Raw genomic sequence first — 25,717 nt, forward strand, 5'->3', positions numbered from 1 at the left:
AGCAGTTCTGTTTTCCACCAACAAGCCCCCTGAACGAGGGATGCTGCCAGCCCTGTGCCTTCCCCCCTCCCCAGCATGGGGTCCAGCCCCACCCCAGCACCCACTGGTGCCATTCAGTGGATGAAAGATACTTCGGGGCTCACACCCGACCCACCGCAGCAGTGATTTTGGATGAGATATTTTCAGCCAGAACTGGGCGAGCACCCCAAATCTTTCTGGGGTCTGACTTGGGGTGCCGACCCCATCCCGGGGCTGAACCCGGAGCAGCGGCTGCTCCGTGCCCGGGTGATGCGCTGGGTCCTCACTCACCCTGAGCTCAGGCTCTGCCTCCCTGCTGCCTCCCCCCCGCCCCACCGCCCCGATCCTCTGCTCACACCCGACCTCAAACACCAGTTCTGGTGCTAAAACCGGGACCCGACCCGTGTCGGGAGCTTGGGGCTGGCAGTGGCTCTGCTGCTCCCCCCGCTGCCGGCTCCCACCCCGCTCACCCTCCCGGCTCCTGCCCCCCTTTCCCGTCCGTCTCCCCCCTTCCTTCCCCCTCCTCCCCCCGGAAGGTTCTTCCCGGGCCCGGCGAGCCCCAAATGGGGTCAGTCGCTCTTTAAACGGCTGGAAGGCTGCACCATGTGATGCTCCAGCTCCGGCTGGGAGCTGGCAAAGCCTGCGGGAGCCCAACGGTGCCGGGCACCGGGGACCGAGCACAGCTCCGCTCGCCGCGGCGAGCCCGGTACCCAGCGCCCCGAGCATCCCTCCGGCCACCCCCCCCAGCATGCCCCCTGGGTTACCCTGCGGGTGAAGAGTTCTTGCTATTTGGGGGTGAGGGCACCCAAAAACAAGCCCTCGGCTTGCAGGACAAGGTGAGGTGGGTGGGGGCCGGGCGGCTGCTGCCGGGGCGCGGTGCGAGGTCGGCGGGAGGAAGCAGCCGGGGGCCGGGGAGGAGGCGGGGGAGGGAAGCGGAGGCCCCGCTCCGGCTGCATCGGCCCCGAGGGGCTCTGGCAGACGGCCCCGGGACGGCCCCGAAGGGCGGTGGGACTCCGCCGCTCTCCCCGGCGCTGGCCAGCGGCTCCCACTCGCCCCGCAGCTCCGGGAGCTGTTGCGAAGCGGGATGGAGGTGGGTGCGAGATGAGTCCTTGGAGGGCCGGGGGGGGGGGTGGTCGGAGCCCCAGGGGACGGCACAGGCTGGAGAGAGATTTTTTTTTTTTTTCCCACCCCCCCCCCCCCCGCCCCGCACAGGCTCCATCCCGGCTCGCAGCCCAGTTAAGATGTCAGTAGTTGCTAACCGCCTCCCCGTGCGTTTGCAGGTGACCGAGGGACCCCAGCGTGAGCGGGAAGGGGACCGGAGCATCATGGCACACTCGGTCTCAGCCTTCCAGGCTGCCTACATCTCTATCGAAGTCCTTATTGCTTTGGTGTCTGTGCCGGGGAATATCCTGGTCATTTGGGCTGTGAAGATGAACCAGGCGTTGCGGGATGCCACTTTCTGCTTCATCGTCTCGCTGGCAGTGGCCGACGTGGCCGTGGGGGCCCTGGTCATCCCCCTGGCCATCATCATCAACATCGGACCGCAAACAGAGTTTTACAGCTGCCTTATGGTGGCCTGTCCCGTCCTCATCCTCACTGAGAGCTCCATCCTGGCGCTCCTGGCCATCGCCGTGGATCGATACCTGCGGGTGAAGATCCCTGTCAGGTAGGAAAATGCGTCGGGACCAGCTCTGCAGTGGCTGCTGCAGGGGTTAAAAGGGAGCGAGGATGCCCCAAATTCTTGGAGAAGCACTGGGAGAAAGGTCTTCCTCCACTCTGCCAGCCCAGTACATCTGGCTGCAGCAGCAATTGGGACAGGCTGGGCTGGGCCGGGGGTCCTGAAGCCTCCAGCAGCTTCGCTTGGGCATTCAGAGGGTGCTGGGTGTGCAGGCAGAGATTTGTTGTGGCAGCCAGCAGGCAGGGCAGGGCAGCCACTCACAGGATCCCCGTGACCAGGATAAAGTGTGTCCCACACGGGACAGCACCGGCAGGGTGCTTCAGGGAGTGGAAAGGGGACGATAGATTTATGTTCAGCCCAGGTTTTCCCTTGCCGTGGGGACCCCAGGAGCCCAGGAGTGATAACCTGCTTGCTCATGGACATGTGGGACACAGCTTTGGGCTTTTGAGGGACCAGAAGTGACAGCCTGAGATGTCTCATGGGGCAGGCTTATGCAGGAGAGACCCCTGGCTATGGGGCTGCCCCACAAATGACTCCTCTCCTTGTTTTTCCCTTTCTCATCATCTGTACCTGTTTTCAAAGCCAAGCCCATAACAACTATGTGGGCCGTAAATGGGGGAAGCACTTTATTTGAACCCTGCTGCTCCTGGAGGAGATATTTAACCGCTTCATGGCCAGCTCCCTCCCTGCTGGTGTGATGCTGCAGCCCCTGGGGCTGGGGGCAGGCAGCCATGGGGCTGGGGTGCCACAGTGGGACCAGGAGGGTGTCAGTGGGGCTGGGAGGGGATGTGACACCCAATGTCAGTGCTACTCAACTGCAACCCACGTCTTTGCTCTGTTCGAGGACATGCCCAGGCTGCAGGGACACGTTTGCTAGGCTCATCAGCTCTAGGAAGGCTCCTGCTGCCCAGAACATTGCTGGAAAAACTCAGCCCAGCCAGGATGGCTGAGCACACACCCATCTTGTGTCACCCCGCTGACAACTTTGTAGTTCAGACACAAGCTCCAGCCCATTTGCTTGAGGGGTCCACAACCCTTCATCAGCACAAAGACGCCCCAAAAGGGACAAAACCCCCTTGTGTTAGATGCTGCCCAGACCCCAGTGGGCATAGGACCCTTCCCAGGGCAGGAACTGCCTTCCCATACAGGGAGACAAGGACAGGAGGCAACCTGTGTCAGGATCAGCTGACAGTTCAGGAGTGCTTGGTGTCCCCAGATCCATGGGATCAGGCCAGAGATCTGTTGCTTCGGGGGTTTTCCCCCAGCCGTGGCCAGCACAGGCTACTTGGCAAAGGAGCATAAGGCAGGGGGCACAAGATAAAACCACGGTCCCTGCCCACCCCCTCCCTGCCACGCACAATTTTGCAGGCTGTTCCCAGCTTCCTCCCTAAGTGTGATTTTCCCAGTCTGAAAAATCCTCGTGTTCCAGCCTGTCGGTGTAACCAAAGCGATTCTCACTCTGTCATTGCTCTCGGTGCTTTTTTGGTCCTCCTGCATCCCCTGAGCAGTGGGGATGGGTTCAGGTGTGGGAGGACTGCGGCTTTATACATAGCAACGCTGCCTAGCTCTCGTCAGTCATTTTTCTAACAAACCCAGTCTCTTTTCCTCCCTTGTTGCCTCTGAGCATCAAATAGGGCTTTTGGGGGAGATTTCTGCACTGAGCCCAGGAGCTTTCCTGTGAACAATATTGTTAGAGCCCCCCCCTCATCCTGTATATAGTTTGGATGGGGTTTTCTTGTGCAATATCAACCCTGAATTTTGTTGTCCCATTTCACGCCCAGTTTCTCGGTGTTGTGAGATTTTTCTCTGGCTTTTTGTAGGCTATGTTAATATTGAAGGGCTTTGTAGCCTCAACAAGAAGGGTTCAGCTTATCCAGCTCTCCTGTTTCCTTGTCCCTGGATGTTTCCTCCTTGCCCTGGTGTGAATTCCTGGAAGTTGGCAAATGTGGTGATTTTAGGTGATTTTTGTGCCCTAGACACAGCAGCAGCGAAACAACATTGTAGATTGCAAATAGGACAGAAAACGCCACTAAGGAATATTCCCTGAATCTGAAATGCCTCAAGTTTCTCCCAACCTGTTGCTAGATGCTAAAAGATGATACTGAAAACATTTTTACAGTTCTGACAGCTCAAATTGCAGCTTTGTGGTGTCGTTCCTCACTGTGACACCGAACCCACCGTTGTGCAAATTAGCGCTGGGTGCTGAGAGCCTCCGACACCTTGGCAGGATTCAGGTCCCTGGTGAGACACGGGTGGGCACTCGCGCCTGGGAGACCCCATAGAGCTGCTAACATCCCTGGAGGTCCACAGGCAGCAATGGCACCCCACAGAGATCTGCAGGCAGGTGGGGAGCGATGTGGGGGGCTCTCTGCCTTGGCCACATCCCCAGGGCACCCAGCACGTGGAGCAGGGACATCCCCTCCAGCACATGGCCGGCCAGCATCAGGCACAAGGGGACAGGATCAGCAGACAGCGTGCACACCGCAGCCCGCTCCTCTGCCAAAGAAAGTCCCTAGAGAAGCCTGGCACGGGGTGGGCGCTCGCCAGGGTGACCCACTCATGGCCGAGGGGGTATTGTGGGCTGTCGTGCACGCAGATCCCCCACATCCTCAGCCCCACTATCTGCTCGTGGGCAGCCCTGGCTCTGCTGAGGCTCAGGGAGAGGGGACAGCAGGGAAGGGAAATACATTTCATAGAAGTAGCTGACAGGAACTGGGAGCAGCAAAGAGAGGAGGCTCCATGCATCCCTGTTCCATCCTCGTGCTGACCACCCTGCAAATGCCATCTCTGCTCTGGGGGTCCCCAGCGAGTCACCACTCACATTTCGGGTTCTATGAAGGGATGTGCAAGTGTCTCCGTGTCCCTGTCATGTATTGGCCAATTGGGGTGAGAAGCCAACAGGACTGTTGGCTGGGAAGAGTTGTCTGAAGGAGAAACAAAGTCACTACTGGACTTTCCAGGCTTTCTGTCTAATTAGGCAGAGCCAGGACTGGAAGCGCAGCTTGGCAGGGAGGGGGGAACATGAGGCATCGCAGCCCAGCTTTGGCTCCCAGCTGCCCACAGCCTTGGGGGGTACGAGCTTGGGGGAACAACTTATGGGTTTGCTCCTTCTTCCAGTCTGCTGCCCATGTACCCAGCCAGAAAGTGAGCCCTGGGGGGAGGTCGGGAGCTTTGCAGCCCTGGGGAACAGGTGTTTGCTTGCAGCATGTCTTGAGCAAATGGTGCCCTGAGACATTTGAAGTGTGTCTCGGGACGGCAGTGGGAGATGCCCAAGCGGCATCTGATGCTCTGTCTCGGGCATTCTCCTCACTCCCATGGCCATGTTTCCCATGGACACAGAAACAGAGGAATGTGGGCCACTCATGCAAGGTGGAAGCAGATTTTGTGAGCTGGAGAGGGGTCTTGCATGGCTCTGAGTTGGCACCTCCTTCCTCCTGCTCTTGAAGGTAAACCCAGTGCACACCCACCATGGTCAGGGGACTGGGATATCCCACCAAACCCTCTCCCTCTGCCCCAAACCCCTGGGTAGCATCCCTCCTGGCTGCTGGGGTCTGAAGGATGCTACCTCCCCTCAAGGGGCCTTTTCCCAGCTATGGAGGGATGCAAGAGCATTGCTCAGGTTGAGCAGGCTGGAGCAGAGGGTACTACACTACCCAGCCTCCCCAGAAACCACTCTAAACAACTAGAAACCACCTAAAATAGGTTTGCTGCCTTCATGCTGGTGGAAACGCTCACATCTCCCCTCTTGCATCCTTCCTCCCCACCCAGCAGCAAGGCAGGACCCCCATCCTGTCACACACCCCCTCCCAGCCAGGCACAGCGGGGTCTCCCAGCCCAGTCCAAACTTCCCTCTTGCAGTCACACTCAGGGAAGATGAAACAAGTTCAAAGGGAGGGGAAGCAGCTGGCCGGGGGTGTCCGGCAGGAACCGGCCCCTCGGCATCCCTGCGGCGGCGTTTGGCGGCAGGATGCTGGAGGGGATGGTGCCGGGGGATGTTTGTGGGGGGATGTAGCTTCTTTGGCGCCAGCCTCTGCTGACTCGGGGGCCCTTGTCTTTGCTCTGAGATGCTGCACTGGGCTGTTTGGAGAGGGTCATGGCAGAAGGAGCTGGGTCCTCGGGACACATTGAATCACAGACCCTTGGCTGGGGACGCTGGATGCACGGGTGCAGCCTGGTCCTGTCTTGCATGTCCTTAGGGGTCCTCACCTTGTCCACTTCGCTTGGACCACCAACTCTTTGAAACTTTGAAATATCTGCCAGGAAGATAAAAACTGGAGAAATCTGCTGGTAGCAAGAGCCCTTGTATGTGGAGTCTCTTACTCCACAGCAGGAGCCTCCACCCTCTGTGCCCAGGCCCCAACATCAGGGTGCCCCCCCAGACCAGCTCTTCCCACCCTGCCACATCCCAAGGAGCATCCCACCAAGGCAAGCTGCATTTTGTGTTGTTGAAGGTTTTGAATGTACATGTAAGGCTGCAGAGCCATGGAAATTAGACCAAAGCAGGCTGGAAATTGCTAAGAAATGGGGGGGCAGGAGGCTGGGGTGCAGCAGGGGGAGAGCCCTGGGTAAAGCAGGGTCTGTGGGTGCCACACTGTGCCACACAGTGCTGGCATTCTCCGATGGTTCAGAAGTGCCCCGTCCTGAGCCTTCTGAGATAAAACAGTTCAGGGGTGGCAGGAGCATCCCTCAGCCCTGGACTGCAACGCCTGCAAGCCAGGAGGTGAGGAGGACTTAGAGGTAGCCTGCGAGCTCTTGGATGGACCCGGCAGTGGAAGGAGGAAGCTTCTCCCCCTTGACTCCACTGGTTTTTATGCTCCTGCCTCAGCTCGGGCTCTTGCTGGGATTGCAGTGCTCTTTCCCCTTCTCTCCAGGCCTGCCAAGGGCCACAGGCATGGGGCCAGCTGGGGCTGGGTCACAGGGAAGCCCAGGAAGTCTCATCGCCCTCAGCCAGCTGGGTCGTGGAGCAGGGCACGCGTCCGAGATGGCATTCCCAACACTGAGGGCCAGGAACCTTCCCTAGACACTTGGGCTCTGAGACCCAGCGGATGTGTCTGGGATGTGTCTGGGATGTGTCTGGGATGGATACGGGGAGGTTTCAGACCAGGCTTGGATGGCGGTGGCCCCGGTGTCTATGGGAGCTGGTCCCCTGGAGATGGTACCCTGGAGAAATTTTATAGACTGGCAGGTCTTTGCAGCCACCTCTTTTGTTTCTTCCCTTGCTGCCCTCTACCAGGTATATTTTTAGCAAACAAGAATGATCTGTGGAGACCTTCATTCCCAAGGAACGGGCAGATATGAAGGATGGAGAATAAAAGGCAGAAATCTCAGTCTCCGAGTTTGCTGGAGACTTCGGGCTGTTTCCAAGCTGCAATTTCCAGCACCCTGCACCAGCTCAGCGTGTGGGTGCTACATCAGAGCAAGCATTTCGCACCAAGCTCTGCTCAAACCAGATCTGGGCTACATGGACAAGCTGTGCCGGTTCAGGACCAGGAGCTCAATTCTGGTATCACCGAAATATTCAGAGCCTTGGAAATGGGAAGGGATTTACCAGCAGGTTATATTGGTCTTGAGATCCTGGTAAATACCCAGGTAAGCTGGTTTTTAGCAAGTAATTTTCATCCAGGAGCATGCTAAGTCAGAGATCAAAGCCACGAGGGCTCTTCCCTCAGTGAAAGATGTCTGGATCCGTCTCGGCAGGAGCATGCACAGCTGCTGCAGTGGCGCCACGAGACGTTTGTCGACAGACGCAAAATCAGGTCACTCAAAAAAGCTACAGACGCTGCCATGCCGGCCAGAGGGAAGCGACTTAGGCTGTAAGCAGTGTCCCCAGCTCCTGGGAATGCTTGGGTTTGCACATGTCCCCCCTCCTTGGGATGCAGCAAGGGTCTGACGGTGTGATGCTCTGTTGTTGGTAGCACAGAGGGAAGGGGAGAAGAGTGGTGAATGCTGTACAGGGACGCTCCAGATTTGCTGATATTTGGGGTTATTCCCAAAAGGGATTAAAAAGGCAAGGGAAGATACATGGCCTCCAGAGATCCTGGATGGGCTTCTTGGGTAGCAGCATCCCATATTATCCCAGCCCTTCTCCTTTATCTTTGAGGGGGGTGAGACGTGGTCCCCGTGCTGGGTAATCTGCCCAGGGTATCATTTCGTCCTGACCCCGTTAGCTGCGAGTCAACATCTGTCCCTTTGGAAGAGCTTATGTCTGCCTGCATTGCGCTGCAGGGCGATGAATGAAAACAAGCTCCTTCTTGCTGGTGTTCACCTGCTACACCCCAAAATCATGCTCTGGGAATATTTTCGTTGGTTTTTGTGGTTTGTTTTTTTTTTTTATTTGTGCTGATTTTCAGGTTAAAGCATTGATCCTTGACAATGCATCACCAGTAAACTTGAAGGCATGCTCCCAGCAAAGACAATAGCACATTTGCAGATAGTGAAACTGAGGCACAGACCAGCACCATGGCTCACTCAGGGTGACCCCACCAGGCAGGGGTGGAGCCTGGGGCACAGTAGGTATGGAAGCTGAGATATGTCAGGACAACGTGGCCTTTCTGTTCATGTATTGTACAGTGATCAGCTGGTCTCCTGTCACAACTGTGCCCAGGGCACCTGGCAGCCAGGCTGCTCTGTAATCCCAGCTCATGCCATGCTGATCCACAGAGGAATGACTCAGTGAAATGGGGTTATCCAGGAGGCCAAATGGTCCTCCCGGGCTGCAGGTCCCCGATCTGCAGAGCCTGAAGTCAAGAATGCCAAAAGTCACTCTTGTCAGCAACCGGTCTTGATTAAAAGTGACAGCATCTCCATCCACCGAGAGTCAAAAGGGGCTGAGACACATCTGTGGGGACGATGCCCTCAGCAAGGGGACTCCTGCCAATGAATTCATCCTGCAGGGAACACAGACATCAAACCAGGTGGAGATGGATAGATGGAACCAAGCAAGGCTCTGCCACCTCTATAACAGTGATTCAGGTGCGTTGAGTACCATCAACCCAAGAGGACCTGCTCTACAAAACAGCAGATGGGACTCAAGCCAGCAGGAACTCTATGTTCCATTTCTTCATCCTATGGCAATATGAACTCACCATGAGGTCCCCATTAAGCAAAAGGTGTGGAGCACCGACAGCTAGGGCCACCCAAACATGGTGGGATGGACAGCAACGTGCCTGCAGTGAGTAAGGTGAGATCTGGTGTCCATGGTACAATAGTCCATCAGACCTGTGGTTGATCAGCAAAGCCTTGAAAACTCTTGGGAACACCAAGATGGCTTCTGTCACACTTCCAACAGCACCACTGAGCACTTTGGAATTGGTTTACCCTTTTCTGGAGTGACTGGGTTGTTTCTAAGGGTGCTAGGTTGGTGAAGGCACACTGGGGCTTGATGTCCAGTGCTTTACAAGGACCCTGTGCAGCTTCTGGCAATAAGAAAAGTGAGACACCCTACAGAAGGAGGCTCTGCCAAAGCAAAAGCTGCTGATTCAGTCTGCCTGGTCCCCACCAGCCTAGCCTGGCCCTGCGGGCAGCATGTCAGGAGTGAGTCAGGACCAGCTCAGCACGGTGTGTGCTGTCACCACAGCCATCCGGTGCTGGAGCTGGTTCAGGGCAGGCAGGAGCCCTTCGATGGGGGGTCCTGGGTCTTCCCTCACCTTTGAGATGGAAGTGTGTAACTCCATCAATGGGAGGTGTTGTCATCACCTGGTCTTTACAGAAACAGTCCCACCTCCACTCCACACCAGCCAGAGCAGACGATAGTGCAGAAATAAATGACTCATGGGGTCCGGGCTGGGTGTGCAGGCAGGCTCAGGCACTTCTCTGCCACGGAGCCAACACCAACCCCCTCTCCAGCAACCGGCTCTGAAGCTGCAGGCTGGTCTCCATGTCATTGCCCAGCCTTTGGCATGTGGCATCTGCCTTGCTCTGGTTGGACATGTGCCATGGGGCCACCAACAGCCAAGCCACCCTCAGCTCCTTTTGCACCCCGGGGTGCATCACAGCATGGTTTTTCTAGCCCATTCACAGGATCAGAATAAGCTTAACTGTGTCTTAAAAGTGCCAGATTGACTCAGTTGACCAGAAAGGGGATTTTGGCCATGAACTTGGATGGGAGACAGTTGAGACAAAGCCTGTCAGACTCCGTTTTCAAAGTCTGACCTGGAGGGACCCCCCAGACCCACAGCTGCAATTTGCAGTCAGTGAGGCCAGACCCATCAAGATATCCTGTCTGGGACATCTCAAAGCAGCTTGTACTCAAACACAAGGGACTTTTGGACATGGGGATGCGCTCTGAAGGGACATGGCAGCCACCCGGCTCGTTGGCATGGAACCTGCAAGTCCCTGGGCCTCCAAGGCAGAGCAGGCAGGGTTGGGCAAAGGCTCAGGGACAGGGACCACAGAGCCACTGCATCCAAATGGCCATGCTCAAAACCAGCCTGACAACAGGGAGGAATGATTCATCCCAAGGGGTCACAGCACAAGCTTCGGCATGGCGAGGGGGTTCCGTGGGACCGGTCAGAGCAGGCGTGAGGGAGTCAAGAGGGGTCTGAAATTCAGAAAGGTGGCATATTAGCAGGTCTGTATACTGGTGTGGAGGCAGAGGGGAGAGAAAGGTTACTGCAACACAAAGAAGGATAGAAAAAAGGAGGAAAATGTGGAGGAGGCATCATGGTGAAATGATCTGGGAGATTAGTTTCTTCGTGACACACACAGGAGTCATTTCAGAGTGGAAAGAAACTGATGGGCTGGAAGAAAACCTCTGGCTGGAGGAAGGACAGGGAAAACCACCGCAGGGTCCTGCCCACAGGGGTGTGAGGGAAGCCCAGACGCAGATCATGGGGGTTTGTGGTCCCTGCAGAGAGCGGGACATGGAGCATGGAGGAGATCACGCGGGCAAGAGACTCCCAGGAGGGACAAGGACAGCTTGAGAGGGTCATCACCTTGGGGACAAAGCGCCATCTCAGAGCCTGGGGAAATGACAGCCAGCACAGCTGAGCTAATATGAACAGTATTGGTTTATCCTGAAGATAAATTAATGATTTTTTCAAAGTGATCCTGCTAGACGCAGCAGGGATTGACACAGGACTTGAGAGCCAGGCAGAAACCAGCATGCGGGCTGCCAATGGGCTGGGAGGAGTGGTCCCAGGGAGCTGGTCCTTTTGGGACACAACTCATCCAAGGTGACCTGAACTTTCAAGCCCATAAAATGGGAAACCAGCCGTGCCAGAGGCTGTCCAGGCTCCTGGCAGAGAGATGCCTTCTCTGGCAGCACGGCTGCCCAGCTGCCAGGGCAGGCGCACGGCTCTTCATTGGGATGCCCAGTTGCAAGAAAGAGCAATTGATGCTCTCCAAGGAAGCCACAAAAAAGCCCCACAGCCAGTGGGGTGTCCTGCAGAATAGCAATGAGCTGAGCACCCCTGCTCCGCCAGCACCTAGCCCCACTGCAGCCTGCTGCCAGGCACGTAGCCGCCTTTCTAACCGGAGGGCAAGTCTGGGTATTAAGGAGATATCAATTGTGATGCCATCAGCAAGAGAGTATAAAATAACCCTAAGGGGTTGAGATCCTCCTTCCTACAGAGCACAGGCAACAATTCCCTCTGGGCTAAGGGCCAGATGGGTAGCAAATAGGGGAGGAAGGACCATCTTTGGTGATGTAGGGCAATACAGACCAGGATCAGCCACTGGAAAGTTTTGTGGCATCTGGGTTTGCCCTTCACTACACTGAGACAGATGGGTCCCTGCAGCTCCCCCTTATGCCTTTGCCCCATCTCTCGTTGCCTTTTCCATCCTTCCCCCCTTCCCTTCCTTGCCTGGGCTTTGCCCCTTGGCACTGAGCAGGGGACCACTTTCAGCAGCCGCCACAGTCTTGGGTGGTTTGGTTGAATTTTGTTAAGAACAAAAGTCTGTTCACAAAAAGGAGCTGGAGGAGGAGAGTGGCTTTGTTCCCCAGCCCTGTTGCCCTGTCTTCCTCACCAGCCTCTGTCCATGCTGTCCCTGAGACCAGCTGTGGTACTCTTGCCTGCAGACCCCTGGGTACCAGCGATGCCTGAGCAGGACCTCTGTAGGCAGGGAGGTGACACCCCAAGTCCTGGACCCTGCCTGGGGTGACAATAACACCTTTCCATCACTCCTCAAAGGAGGGCCAGAGCACAGAAAGTCGGGACATCACTGGCATGTCTGGCTATCCACCTTCTCCGGGCCATTTCTCTCCCTGCATCCAGACACTGGGATGATTTTTCTTGGCCTCCTTCAAATAAGGGAAGTGCCAGCTCCTGGCACCAGGGATGCTTTCTCATTCAACTCAGTTCATTTTGCTTCACTTGGCATGTCATAGCCCCCCTCTGCGACTCAGTTTCCCCATCTGTTCACAGAGGGAATGATGCTACAAATTCTCCAAAAGCACCAAGGGGCCGATGCTGAGAAATGCTGTCTCAGACATAGCCGTAATTAGCACAGTCTTACAGACTAAATTATTTCTCTTTCTTTTCTGCACCGGTAACAACACTGAGTGACTTAAACCTTGTAACATGCAAAAAATGAAACACTCATTTTTCTCCGTGCAAACAGCTCTGCTCGCCTGCGGCACTGAGTGGTCAAAAGTGGGAGAGAGCACAGCCTGTGTCCAGATGGACATGGCAAAGCCCACACAGAACCAGGCGCACGCCCGCGTGGGTGCAGGCAAGTGGGGTTTATTTTAAGGGAGATCATTCCCCAGGTTCAGTGCTGCTGGGATACAGGTGCTTTATGGGCTCGGAGAGGTCTGTTTGTTCAAAGGGAGCTCAAGGTGCTCTGATACCAGTAGTCATCTCCATCTTGCTTTTACACCCACGATGCTCGCAACATCAGCGATGCAGATGGCCACCCTCCATAGTGCCATCCCCTACCCTAAGTGCCACAGGTCCAGCCACGGCAAAGCAGCTCCTTCTCCAGCAGCCTGGGGACCCTCTTGCAGCTCTGCATGTCCCTTGTGCACCAGGGAAGGGGGACACCCGATCCCTTGCAGACTTCACAGGGACCAGCACAGTCCTCCTGCTTGGGAAGGACCTGATCCTGCCTGGCCCATGCATCCTTCATCTCCATGCCCTGCACCAGCCAGGCTGCCTGGGCAGGCCCAGGCTGTCTGCCCATTGCTCCTTGCCTGGATTTAATTGTCAGAGTAATTAGGAAGATGGACAGGGTATAATTTATGCCTAGCTGATGCATTTTGCTGCAATTCCTGGTCTTGGGTCTCAGCTTTTTCTCTTTGCCATCCTGATGGAAATACTGAGCTTCTTCCACCCAGGCGACAAGGTCAATCAGTGTTCCTCCAAGGGAATAAATAATCTTTTAAATCTGAAAGAGGAAACAGACTTGAAATAATAAACTTCAGGTTTGCTTTGCACTTGCACTTTTTATTTGTTTTCTTGACGAAAGATCAATTTTCTGCAGTGAGGGAACATTTGATTGCGATGTTAACTGGAGGCTTCACTTTCAATTTGGCATTTCATGTGGCTGATCAAGATATATAGATCTGCACTGGACAGATTCATCCCAACGTAAATAACTTAGTGGCTTGACACATATGTACTCTGATCCTCACTTTTCCCATTTTTATGATGTTGTGGAGGGGTGAATAACACAGGTTTTACTCATGCTTTGTGGCAAGTTGTGTTGGACAGAAGTTGGAAGGCAGCTGTAGAACAAAATGGCATCTCCAAAATGATTTTCACTAATTGAAAGTACATATAGTCAACTCATTAGCAAAAAAAAAAAAAAAAAAATTAAAAAAAATTAATCCAACTTCTTTTTGCATTTCAAATTGATCTTTTAATCAAGGGAAATATGCATTGGACATAAGACGCTGAACTGGTGTTTCGGGTTACCATGTCCTCTGAGGTTTAGAAACAGTAGATCTCGTCGGCACTCTTAATTCTCATTTAGACATTAGGCAGAGAAAACAACCTCCCTTGCTTTTTGAGCTTCCAGCCAATTTTTCAGTCTTGAATGTATTAATCTTTGAACTGGGCTAAGTGCAAGAAGGGGAATGTTCCCTTTGCAGTGACAAATTGTGCTGTGAGGATCCTGGACAGCAATAACAAGTTGTAGCCTAAGAAACTGAGGAGTTCAGTTGTTGACTGCAAAATCAGGAGTCGGGTTAGCAAGCAGAAGTGTAAAAACCAAGAAATTAAAAGACAGACGATACTAATCTCTTGTTCCAGCTGTAATTTAGGATATCTCTTTTTCTGAAGTGTCCTTCTGCATTGGAGAGATAAAGACCCGCCTCAGCCCTGCTTCGTGGCTGGGTTAATGCCTCTTCACAGGAGATGCTATCTCCAGTTTCCTGCCTCCCATTTATCCTGGGAGCAGAGCGTGATGTCCTGTCGAATGCAGATGAAATGCCAACAGCAGATGTCAAAACCCCTCTTATTTCCCTTCCAGTTGGGATCTCTGATCTGCTCCTGCCTTTTAATGGCTCTTGGTGCTTTTCAGACTCACCCGGTTGGAGGTTTCCTCTGGGTACCAACTTGTCCTTTGATTTAGTGGCATTCTCAGAGCAGGATGGTGACATGCAGGGAAGGATGGTGGCACTGGGCAGCCCTCCCTGGTGCTGTACAGATGGTACCAGGCACTTTCTTAGCTGGCATCTTCCCCCTAGCACGGCTGGCTTTCTGCAAGCCACAGCATTTTGTGGGATGAGGTATGAGCCATAAAGGCTCTCAGAGCCTTATCACACCAGGCATTTTATACCTACCTTCTCATTTCAACTTTGCATAGAGCCCACATTGGACAGATTTGGCATTTTAAGTGGTTTTTAGGGCTGCCTTCTTTCTTTGTCCTTCCCTCTTCCCTCTCCCTTTTGCACTTTGGGTATTGACTTTCAGAGTCTTCATTTCAAAGAGGTTCTTTTGCATAAAGAACAAAAATATGCAATGCATGGAAAAATTCAAGTACAATACAAATAGTAATTGAAAAAACACTGCTTTTATCCAGCAAAGTCCCAGATTTATACTGAAGATAGCCAAAGCTGCCTTTTGTCCCACCTCCTTTGTACTACATGAGTACATCACCCTGACTTCTCTAATCACACAGTAACACGCAGAGACGCACAGAGACACACAAGATCAGCTGCTGAGCCAGGCCAGGGTAGTCAGCTCCCAGATAATTGCTGCAACAGGGGCAGAGCTGATGTGTGAGAGCCTTTGAGGTGACCAGATCCACAGGGTGATGGTCCAGCGTGGCCAGGGCAGATCACCTCCTGGCCTAGCACATTGATCTCCCCACCACAACTCTGAGTAAGAAACACCTCCAGCACACTGTCCAGAGAGGGATGCACATGGGTTTTGAATGTCTCCTCCTGAAACCTTCTCACCCTGCAGAAACTGTCTTCTGCTGGAGGTGGGATTGCTCCCAGCATAGCAGAGTCTCGGCCGTGTGATGGAGGCGTGCGGGACCTGCCCTCAGACTCAGACCTGTACTCCTCTCCAAGGAGATGTTCACATACCAAATTTCTATTTTTTGACAACAAAACTGTTTAGACACTAAAAATATCCAGTAAATTTATTGCACAGGGGTAACACTGAAAAAAAGTCCATCATGCCCATCAGCGATGTAGGCAGCTCTCATAATTTCACCCCCATCTCTTAGGGACTGGGCTGTTCCTCTCTATGTGCCCTAATTCTCTGGTGCTATAGAAGAACCTCAGCTTCTGTTTCTTTTCTCTTTTAAAGCGGCACTTTTCATGCTTTGCATTGCAGAGAAATGCTCAAAAATGCTGCTGCCTGAAACCAGGAGCCAAAAGACAAGAACATCACTTTTTTTTTCTCCCCCAGTTCTGAGATTCTGCAGCTCGTTTCATGATTTTGCAGCCGTTGCCAATAGTGTTAAATCATTTCCCTCCCACCTACCCCATGGTGTCCTTGGAGGAGAAATCAGTGATCCAGGAAAATCCTGGAGGGCTGTGACCACACATGGAGCTGGGAGGGAGACCTGGAGCTGCCTGGGTGCAAATCTATGGCTCAATGCGACTGGTACCCCATTGACCAGGGACACTGGGTGCACCCTCAGGACTGTCACACAGCAGGAGGTGACACATCCAGAGCACGGCCATCCCAGTGCAGGCACTCAGCAGCCTTGGATGCAGTCGGTGCTGCCCACAGCATCGGGCAGTCTCACAGCTTCCTTCGGGGCATGAAGGGTCTGCCTGGAGTTAGAGGGCAGCACTCCCCAACAGGCACAAATTAAATAATTTCCATCAGGCATCTGATGCCCCTGCTTAACCCCCACCCACCCACATTTGGGACAAGGGGGCTGAGCACTGGGTAAGTGGTCCTTGCAGTGACAGAGCACTTGAACATGTCAGGATCCAGCCACAGGCTGTAAACCAAGCCCAGTTTGAAAACAAGATTAACTTATGTGCACAAAGGGTTTCTATTTGCTGCAGAGGTGAAGGATGCTGCTTGAAGGATGTAAGGAAAATTGCCTTGAGCAACAGCGGATGACACGTGCTCCTTCACCTTCTTTGGACAATATCAGTGTCTCCCCTGCACCTGGGGCAGAGCCTGAAAGGCAAGGACATGTTTGAGGTCCCTATGCTTTCCATCCTCCCCTTCTGTGATCTCCAGCCCCGCCATGGTCCCCCTTCCCCTTGCAGTGGGAGCCGCTGGGATGCCCAAGGGGAAGCTGTCAGCACCGGTCCATGGTGGAGCCACCATGGAGGTTACTCACATCCCACCTCTGAGATGAGGACAAGTGAGCTAAAAGAAGCCCTGCAGTTACTGGAAGCCTGTGGTTTGTTCCCAAAGATGGGTTGTGATTCATCAACAGAGCCCAGGGAGTCCAGGGGCACAGACATCCCGAATGAAGCAGGCTGCAGAGATCCAGCCAGCAGCTACTTCTCTGCCGAGGCCAGGAGCTGCCCCAGGAGGGGCTGTGACTTCTTGGCAATGAACTCATATGGGCTGGTGTGATGTTGCGGCTGCTCCTAACATCCCAGGGACCAGGGATGTGATAAGTCTCTTTGGCTCAACAGGCAAAGGTTGAACTTGGTCCTTTAGCTGGAACATGAAACGTGGCAGGTTTAGACTCAAAAGTCAGGTGGATGGGGTAGGCATGTGTATGGGTACTGGGGAGCAGGGGAACAAGCCCTGTGGGTGATGCTGCCCCTGCCAAGTTCAAGGTGGGCTGAGCTATGGTACATGCTCAGGGGCTTCATCCCACTGGGGCTGATGACATCAGGAGAGTGGCAGAGGTGAGGGGGATGTGTCTGACCCCTGGGTCCAGGGCTTGGACCACTGGAGGTGGGAGAGGACATCTCTCCCCCACACTTGTAGTCATCCACTGGGTGGACATCCCTGATGGACTCTCATGTTTTGTACTGCCACTCTGGGGTGAAGATACTCTGGCACATCCTGATTGCCCTGTAGAAGCACCATTCCCCATTTCCAGGCATTTTAGCCCATAAAGCCCTTTTCCACCTTATTTCCCCTACTTCTTGTGGGGATGTTTGTGTCCCTAGGGCTGCTTTTGGATGTGCCCACATCCCTCTGCATTCCTCAGAGATCTCAGGGCTGCCTCCAAGGTCCTGGAAGATGTGTCAGAGCAGGCTGAACCCACACCAAGGCAGCAGCATCTCCCCAGACCCTGTCGGGGGTCCAGAAGGGCTACAAACAGTCCAGGTTCCTGCACAAAACCTCCTTTTTCTTGCTGTATGCTGGAGCTGTGGCCAGCTCCAGCTTCACCCACTGCTAAACAAAGCATTCACCAAAGCCCTGGGGACGCTGCATCTCGGTGTGTGGGGACCAGTCAATTTCGGCAGGATGGATTTGTTCTCATAAGCCTCATAATCACCCTCGCCTTTATCCATTAAAGAATTAATGGCTATTAAAAGCAGTTAGAAACATTCGGTGGACCTGCCAGCTGCTTCACCCGGCCATAGTCACTTGTGCTTTGCAGAATAATTCCTATGCAGAGAACTGCTATTTTAGGATGGTAAAACCAAACCCTGAACACAGACTGGACCAGGAGGAACTTCAGTGGGATGCACACAAGCGAGTGCACTTGTGGATCTATGCACATGCTTTCGGCCTCTCTCATGGTGACTTTGGACTAGGTTTGCATTAAGCGACCTTGTGGTGTGGTGCTGTCTCCTCTTGCTGCAGTGGAGGAGACCCAAAATGTTTTGGGAGCAGAGGTCCTCAAAGAAGAGGCTTGGTCATGCCCAGCTCCTCTCTCTGCTGAGCCTGGGGTGCTGAGCTGCTGTAACTCCAGTTTACCACATGTGGGCTGAGCTACAGGGCTTAGAAAGGTGTCAGCTGCTTGTAGAGGTGACACCAAGCAGAACAGACACCATAGGGTGAGAAAATCCTTCTTTGGCTCTCAGTGGGGTGGTCCCAGCCCCGCTCTGCCCCTGTGCAGGGTGCTCTCCAGCTGTGGTGGCAACCGTGACCATCTCATTGCACACAAGGAGACTCACAGCAGCCTAGCAGGGAGGCTCTGGCACCCATCAGGGACATCCACTGCTGGAGCTCCTGGCAGACTCTCAGCTTTGGACCTCCTACCTCCACATCTTCTTGCAGCACACAGCTCAGGGAGCACTGAGCACCCTTCTCCTGAGGTCCCCTGGGCTGTTCCAGTGCGTGCTCCAGACTGGAACAGCTGGTGATGAAAACAGGGCAGCCTTGACCTGGGCTCTACCTGCTTGAGGGGTACCAGGGGGGTTCTAGGTGGAGATTTGGGGTGCAGCCCCATCCACATGGGTGGTAGGTGAAGGGTGTCTGTTCCCACCAGTGCCTCTCCTGCCATGAGAACCCATCCTCAGCCCATCCAAAAGTGTCACCTATAGAAAAACCCAATGTTGTCCGCACTCAACTGTTCCCTTCAGATGAGCTCTCGCTTACTCTGAGCAAACAGCCATGGACGCCGTCCAGGTGGTGGAAACCACCTTGCTACAGCCACCTGGCCTGTCCTCTTGCACCATGTCCCCTGTCCCCTCTTGCCCCAGGGGCCTGCTGGCACTTCTCAGGTTTCTCCTACAGCTTGAATTTCTTGCAGACCAACCAACCAGAGGTTCTGGGACAGTGCACAGGGCACCTTGTGTCCTCCCGGTCCCTTTGGAGCACTAGGAAGTGTCTCTGTGGTAGGACATTGGTGTCAGGCTGGAAATACTGTGCTGCCGGAGGCTGCTGGGCCGTTTTGGTGCAGGACAGGGTCTCCATCACTAACTAGCACCAATGTCCTTGCTGCAGAAAGACACACTCATCTGGCTCACCTGAAAAGACTCTCCATGGGTTTTGGACCAGTTTTTTACATCTTTACATGCCAGCTGGCATCTGACAAGCAATAACTCTGGGATTTGGGGACCAGGAAAATCCCCCATGCATCCCAGAGGAGATGCTGATAGGGCCAGTCTCCTCCCTTCCGAGCATTTGTAGGAACAGGATGTCATGGAGTGCTCCATCCAGCTGCCAGCTTTGGCCGATGTTAGTTGACATCCATCTCTCCGAAGGCCACCGCTCACATGGCTGTGTACCCACCAGCTGTCACAAACACACATTTCTTCCAAGGTGTAAAACCAGAAGTGATGTGACCATGAGAGCAACACGCTGAAACAGTGTCGGCACCCCTCTGCCCAGGAGATGTTTTCTCACATCACCTCCATGGTAGTGTCATTGCCACCTGTCAACCCCTTCCTGGCTGTGAGAGTTGCCAGTATGATGCGGGAGGGTGTGAAATGCCTTTGTGGTGGGAGCCATTCATGTTTGCAGACAACATGAACCCATCACGAGCATTGACTTACTGCAGTTGTTGGATGGATGTTGTCGGGAGCGTGAAGGGCTGAGCGGCTGGTGTTTGATCCTAAAGAGCTGCAAAGCTCCCAACTGTCACATAGGAGGGATGTAAACAAATAGGAGATGCACTCAAATGATGCAAGAGAGATGTCAGTACTAAGAGACATTTATTACTAACAGACCTTTTTAGACATTTTAATATACCTTCAAATCCTTGATAACCTTCAAGATTCTGAACTTAGGGTTTTTACTTAAATGAAGCCCAAAAGAGATCTGAAGGGAAGGAGGAAAATAGCCAAAGCAAGGAACTGAAGAAGGAATAAACTTTTCATGTCCAGGGTTAGAGGTGATGAAGGAGTCATGATCAGGGTCCCTCTGTTGCACAATGTCCAATCCACAGCGCTTCCTACCTTGTGCAGGTGCCCAGGGACCCTCTCATCCCAGCCCTGAGCTGTGGCCAAGATTGCCCCTCACAAAACCTGGATGCCACATTGCATTTTCAGCTTCACGTTTCTCAGCAGCTTTGAACACCAGTATCTGAGTTTTCCCACCCAGCAGCCTCCAGGACACTGAAAGATCTGAAGCAAAGATACAGCCAGGAAAAAGGAGCAGAAACCAAAATTCTCTGAGATCAAAGCACTTTTGTCTAGAGATTTTCAATTAGATCAGGACATGCTCTGGCTTCTTTTGCTTGCTGTGTTCATAATGCAGATGAGCTTCATGTCAGCTTGGCCTCCTTTCCTCCTACCACATTGGCTCCAGCTCCATTTCATTAGCAATGGCCTGCCATCATTAGCGAATTAATTCCCCAGGAATTGCACCACAATAAACCCTACCAGAGCAAGGACCAGCAAAGCCGCATCTTGGGGCTGCCTGGACAACTGCAAGTATTTTCTGGACAAAAAGGATATTCACAGAAATACTAAAAAACAAACAAATTTTATTCAAAACAAACAAATTTTATTCAAACCAGACCTGGAATCTTTGAAGCTTTTTCAACGAAATCAAAAGGATATGTTTTGTGAGTGTTAGATTTGGATTGACCTGTGGGTTGGAGATCTAGGAAATGAGCCCTCGCCTCTCTCTTGGGGAACAGACCCCAAGACAAAAGCCAAATCAATAGAAATACAATGAATATGCCACTCTCCCTGTGTTTTCAGATGTGTCCTGATATGTTAGATGGCCACAGGAGCTTTGCCCACCCAGTGCCAGACACCTAAAGAGCAGGTCCTGGGCTGAGCTGGGCTCCCTTGGCTGCAGTGGCAAGGGATGCAGAAGTCTGCCCACATCAAGATGTGGGAGAAAAAGTTGAATCCAGCCTGGGAATGATGAGCGAAGGGAAAGGAGGGTGGATAGTGTCCTCAGGGTGAGGGCCGGGGAGCATTTCATAATCTCCTGGAGAAAAGGGGCCTCAGTGTCTCCCCCAGTTACTCCATCCTCAGCCCAAGAAACTTTGTTTGACTGCAACATCTCCTGGACCATCCCATCATGAGGCAGCATCCCTCCCTGGAGGAGCCTGCTCCATGTCTCCCCGTTAGCTCTGCGCAGCCCTTGGGGACAATTTGTCTGCCTCTGCCTCCAACCATCAATTTTTGCACTTCCTCTGGGGATGCAAACAGCACTCTATCAATAATTGATATTCTGGCTCTTCACATTATTTTCCAAATCCTCTTGTTCCACACCAAACCGAAGGTCCTGCTCATCCCAATTCACTGGGATATCAATGAGGCCGGATGGTCACTGTGCTCCCTCCAGGCTCCTTTCTCCTGGTCGTGGCAGGGGATCCAGGAGGAGTTGGGGTTATGCCCATCTCTGTGGGGAAGGGATAGTGCAAAAACCGCCAGTGAGGGAGAGCAGGAGGAAAAGCTAGCAATTATGGTCAGTCTCAAAACCCCACAGACAAAGAACAAAAACCCAAATTATATGATGATGTTGATGACTATTATCATGGATGTTTCAGTCGCAGCTGTTAATAAAAATAATAGTAGTAATAAAATTGCAATGATGTTAGCAATTGTTCCAATGCTGCTGATGATAATAAGATTATTTATTAATTGTGAGCCATTATCAGCATTTTCTAGTGCTTCTGCCTCCCAGACCCATCCCAAACTCCAGCTATATCAGATTAGCGCAAAATGAGATAAATGAGAAAGGCTTTTTCGTTATGGCATAACCAAGGCAGAAACATGGGAACAGCAAAGTCTGTCCCTCACTCCTCTTTTACTTGCCCCCCCCCCCAAATGCCCTGTGTTGTGGGGGTCAAGCATTAGGTGGGATCTTGCATTTCCCTCCTTTTAAGTTGGGTTTGCAGCCTGCAGAGCAGCTGAGCCCTGTGAGATCTGCATGGCCAGACCCTGTGGGGTGGACGGAGGGGAACCCAAAGTCATTTTATGGCTTTTGTCATTCTCCACGTAGGGCTGACAGGTTGCAGTGGGCACCCCCAAGCCCCCGAGGAGCACGTTTCCCTGCAGTGTGCTGCAGCTGCCTCTGCCTTGTTGCTTAAAGGAGCAAAGGAGCAAAAGCCCCAGCTCCAAATGTTGCTAATTTCTATATATTTTGGGGGTTCATCCATGGTTCCTGTGACTGTGGTGCACAAGCGTGGGGGAATGCACGGACAGGCTTTGCTCTCAGCTGCCGGCTGCTTCTGCAGTGCCACTCTTAAACCTCTCGGTGCAAAGCGAAACAAGGTGCAGGGAAAGCCAGGTCCTGATGCGTGAACCGTTGTGTGTGTCAGGCCAGGGATGTGCAGCGAGGTGGCAGAGATGTATGTGCAGTGAGGAGGGATGGATGTGGACCACGGCAGACAGATACGTGTGTGGCAAGGAGGAGGGATGGATGGCCAGTGAGGTGGGGGCATCCATCTGAGGCAAAGAAGGATGGATGCGCAGGGAAGAGGAGAGATGGATGTGCATTAACTAGGGATGGATGTGTATTGAGAAGGGATGGATGTGCAGTGAGGAGGGATGGATGTGCAGCGAGGATGACAGATGTGCAGAGAGGAGGTGGGAGGCGCGTGCACTGAGGTGGATGAGCAGCCAGCAGCGTGTGGGGTGGTTGTCTTGCTATGTGTGTGTTGTACACTCTGGACCATGCGAGCTTGTATGCATCCAGGGACCTGAGGTCTGCACGACCTCCACAGCTGTCCTGATAGCCATCTGCAACAACACGCAATGTTCTGGAGCTGCGGGGGGCCAGGACCATCCAGGCTGTACCCCCTGCAGCCGTTCCCCATCCTCTCTGCCTTGGCTGCAAGAGTGAACACTGTGTCCTCTGATCCGACTCTGGTTCATGACTCACGGGGTCTCAGTGCTCACTCTGTCCCATGTGCTCCCCTGACCCAGGCATGAGGGCAGGGGGAGAAGGGGTGGGTGCTCTGGGAGCAGCTCTGTGCCTGGGTGCTGGCTGCAAGCCCCAGGAGGGTGTTTGGGGACCATGGTGGCACTGCTGTTGCTCAGCATCCTTGTCTCTCTGGCAATCGCTGTTGCACAGCTCTGCAGGGCAGGGAGCACCCAAGACGGCAGCACGTTCAGCAAAATCAGTGGAAGACCCTGTTAAACCCCAGGAGCGGGGAGATGGGACACAGCCTCGGCTTGCAGGCATTGCAAAGAGGGAAGGAGCCAGGGCGGGGGGGTGGTGGTGCTGTTATTTCTAGAGCACCCCGAGCTGCTTGAGCCTAGGGAGGTGGGAGTGGGATGTCACAGCTGGAAGGGCACATCAGTCCTCCCCAAGGGCTCGTTATCAGTGACGTGGGGTGCACGGGCCAGCACACAGCCCCACGGGAGCCTCTGGTATCCCTCTGCCACCCACCACTCCCATGGGTCCCCCCGCCACTTTTCCCTTCACTTGATCCACAGCGCTGGTGCTCTCCCACCACCCCTCGTGCTCCCCGTGCCCCAGCTCTCCCTGCCCTGCGCCTTTCTCAGGGTCTCCTGCCCTCTCTCCTCCCCACAAAGAATAAATCACCCTTCGGCTCCAGCCTCAGCTCTCAGAGGAAACAGCAGCCCACATTGCCACCTCCTTCCCACGGGACCTGGCTGCCTCCGGGATGCTGGGAATCTTTTTCCAGACCAGAAGGGGTTCATTCCAGAAAGTTGTTAGGGACCCATGTCTCTGCATTCTCTGGACTCCTGGGGACCGATGTTCCCCCCTCCACCCTGCACCACTCCATGCTCCCACCCTGACACCGTGCCCATGAGACAAGTCTTGAGAAGGGACCTTCAAGGAGGAGGGAGAGTGGGTTTCGGTCCTTGGCTGTATTAAAAAGGCCCAAAATGCTCCATTTTTCCACCACAGGTAAAGACTGCAGACATGCAGGAGGGAGCTCTGAGCATCAGGATGGAGATCCAGGTTTGCCAGCCACCTCCACATGGTCCCCCGTGGCCAGGTTAACACTGGCATCACTGAAAAAACCAGCAAACAGTCAGAAAAATGTTCTTTGTTCAAGCCTTCAATCCCCTCTGGTGGAAAGCAATAACACTTGGGCTGAGAATCTTCTCAGCCTCCAAGGAGAAGCTTTCCTTTGAGGGTCAGGGGGGGAAAATCAATCTAGCAGGCTCCACTTCCCGCTTGGAGAGCTCTGGAGAGATGAGCCAAGCCCTGGCACACTCCCCGGTGGCATCAGGGAGGGAGCAGAGCCCAGCCGAAGCACGGCTCTCCTCCTCCTCCATCCCTTGGCACCGGCCCATTACGAAAGAGGGTTTTGTCGATCGGCACAGCACATTAGGAAATGAAACAGGCTGTGCCCAGAAGATTCCCCAGGGGTCCATTACCACCATTGGATCCTTCCTCCAGCCGGGCGGGTCCCAGAGGATGCTTTTGCTGGCGATTTCCTCCCCCGGTGCAGGGGGAATTGTCTGGAACAGGGTGCCAGCAAGGCTGGTGCATGAGGGGAGGAAAGGGTGACCTGCTGCTCTGGGCATAGGGTGCTCAGATGTAAGGTGGCCTGCTGGAGGGACATGAAACCCCCCTAGATATGAGGGTTGAACACGCAGGCACGGTCCAGATTACTAATGCATTTTCTACCTTGGCATCAACCCCCAGAGCTCCAGGATCATATCTGAGGTCTCTGCCTGGGGCTGGGGGTAGTGGTGGGAGACAGGGTGAGGTTCCCCAGGGCACATGCAGACAAAACAGTCCAATAACACATCTATTAGGACAAGCTGTTGCTGATTGCCAGGGAAGGGAGTGAGGAGCACCATGCCATCTCAGCATGAGCACTGCCACCCCACGTGGAGCAGTCTTAACCCCCAGGCAGAGCATCCCACTCGTGTATAATTCTTTCCTGTGGTTGTTGTCTCTTCCACAGGTATAAGACCGTGGTGACACCCCGTCGGGCCGCAGTGGCCATCGCTTGCTGTTGGATCGTCTCCTTTCTGGTGGGACTCACCCCTATGTTTGGCTGGAACAACCTGAACAAGATGCGAAGGACTCAGGAGCTGAATGCCAGCCACACGGAGTTTGTCATCAAGTGCCAGTTTGAGACGGTCATCAGCATGGAGTACATGGTGTACTTCAACTTCTTTGTTTGGGTCCTGCCTCCCCTGTTGCTGATGCTGCTCATCTACCTGGAAGTCTTCAACCTAATCCGCAAGCAACTCAACAAGAAGGTGTCCTCCAGCTCCAACGACCCCCAGAAGTATTATGGGAAGGAGCTGAAGATCGCCAAGTCATTAGCACTGGTCCTCTTCCTCTTCGCGCTCAGCTGGCTCCCTCTGCATGTCCTCAACTGCATCACCTTGTTCTGCCCATCCTGCGAGACACCGCACATCCTCACCTACATCGCCATCTTCCTCACTCACGGCAACTCGGCCATGAATCCCATCGTCTATGCCTTCAGGATCAAGAAGTTCCGGACAGCTTTCCTGCAGATCTGGAACCAGTACTTCTGCTGCAAAACCAACAAAAATGCCAGCACCACCACGGCTGAGCCAGGCAACTAGGAGCTGGAAGAGATCAGAGATGGTCCTTTTTGCCCAGCCAGGTCCCCATCTGGCTGCTGTTCCTGCTGTCAGGGGAAGAGGAGGCTGGGTTCACCAGCCCTGTGCAATCCAAACAGCCGTGTCCCCCAGCTGCCCTAGGAGATTATTTATTCACAACCATCGTACTGTTTTGATATTGTAGCCTGCACTGTTCCTTTCCTTTTTTTTTTTTCTGTTTGTTTTTGTTTTTCATTTTTTTAAAGGTTGCCAAGTATTTAAGGAGAAATTGTACAGACAAAGGCGCAGTTTATCTTCATGCAAATAAAGTAAAATGATAAAAACCA

At 53.6% G+C, this 25,717-nt stretch overlaps 1 protein-coding gene across 2 annotated transcripts; it reads left to right on the forward strand.

The window, feature by feature from the left end:
• The first annotated feature begins 589 nt into the window (after positions 1 to 589).
• On the forward strand, positions 590 to 25,717 carry ADORA1 (adenosine A1 receptor). 2 transcript variants are annotated; one of them, XM_075775645.1, is made up of 3 exons: positions 590 to 854; positions 1,299 to 1,684; positions 24,761 to 25,717. In XM_075775645.1, exons 1-3 carry the CDS (start codon positions 627 to 629, stop codon positions 25,392 to 25,394), a joined length of 1,248 nt encoding a protein of 415 aa, XP_075631760.1. In that variant the 5' UTR covers positions 590 to 626; the 3' UTR covers positions 25,395 to 25,717. The 2 variants fall into 2 exon arrangements, with proteins under 2 accessions (XP_075631760.1, XP_075631761.1); XM_075775646.1 differs by lacking the exon at positions 590 to 854 and adding an exon at positions 984 to 1,108.

This window comes from Balearica regulorum, chromosome 25, assembly GCF_011004875.1.
Source record: "Balearica regulorum gibbericeps isolate bBalReg1 chromosome 25, bBalReg1.pri, whole genome shotgun sequence".
Classification (NCBI taxonomy): domain Eukaryota; kingdom Metazoa; phylum Chordata; class Aves; order Gruiformes; family Gruidae; genus Balearica; species Balearica regulorum.

What these genes read in the sequence shown, in the direction of transcription:
- ADORA1 (XM_075775645.1), top strand. Translation starts at nt 627, where the DNA reads ATGCTCCAGCTCCGGCTGGGAGCTGGCAAAGCCTGCGGGAGCCCAACG. An exon ending in CCCTCGGCTTGCAGGACAAG is followed by an intron (nt 855 to 1,298) that starts GTGAGGTGGGTG and finishes GTGCGTTTGCAG; the next exon opens with GTGACCGAGGGACCCCAGCG. An exon ending in CGGGTGAAGATCCCTGTCAG is followed by an intron (nt 1,685 to 24,760) that starts GTAGGAAAATGC and finishes TCTCTTCCACAG; the next exon opens with GTATAAGACCGTGGTGACAC.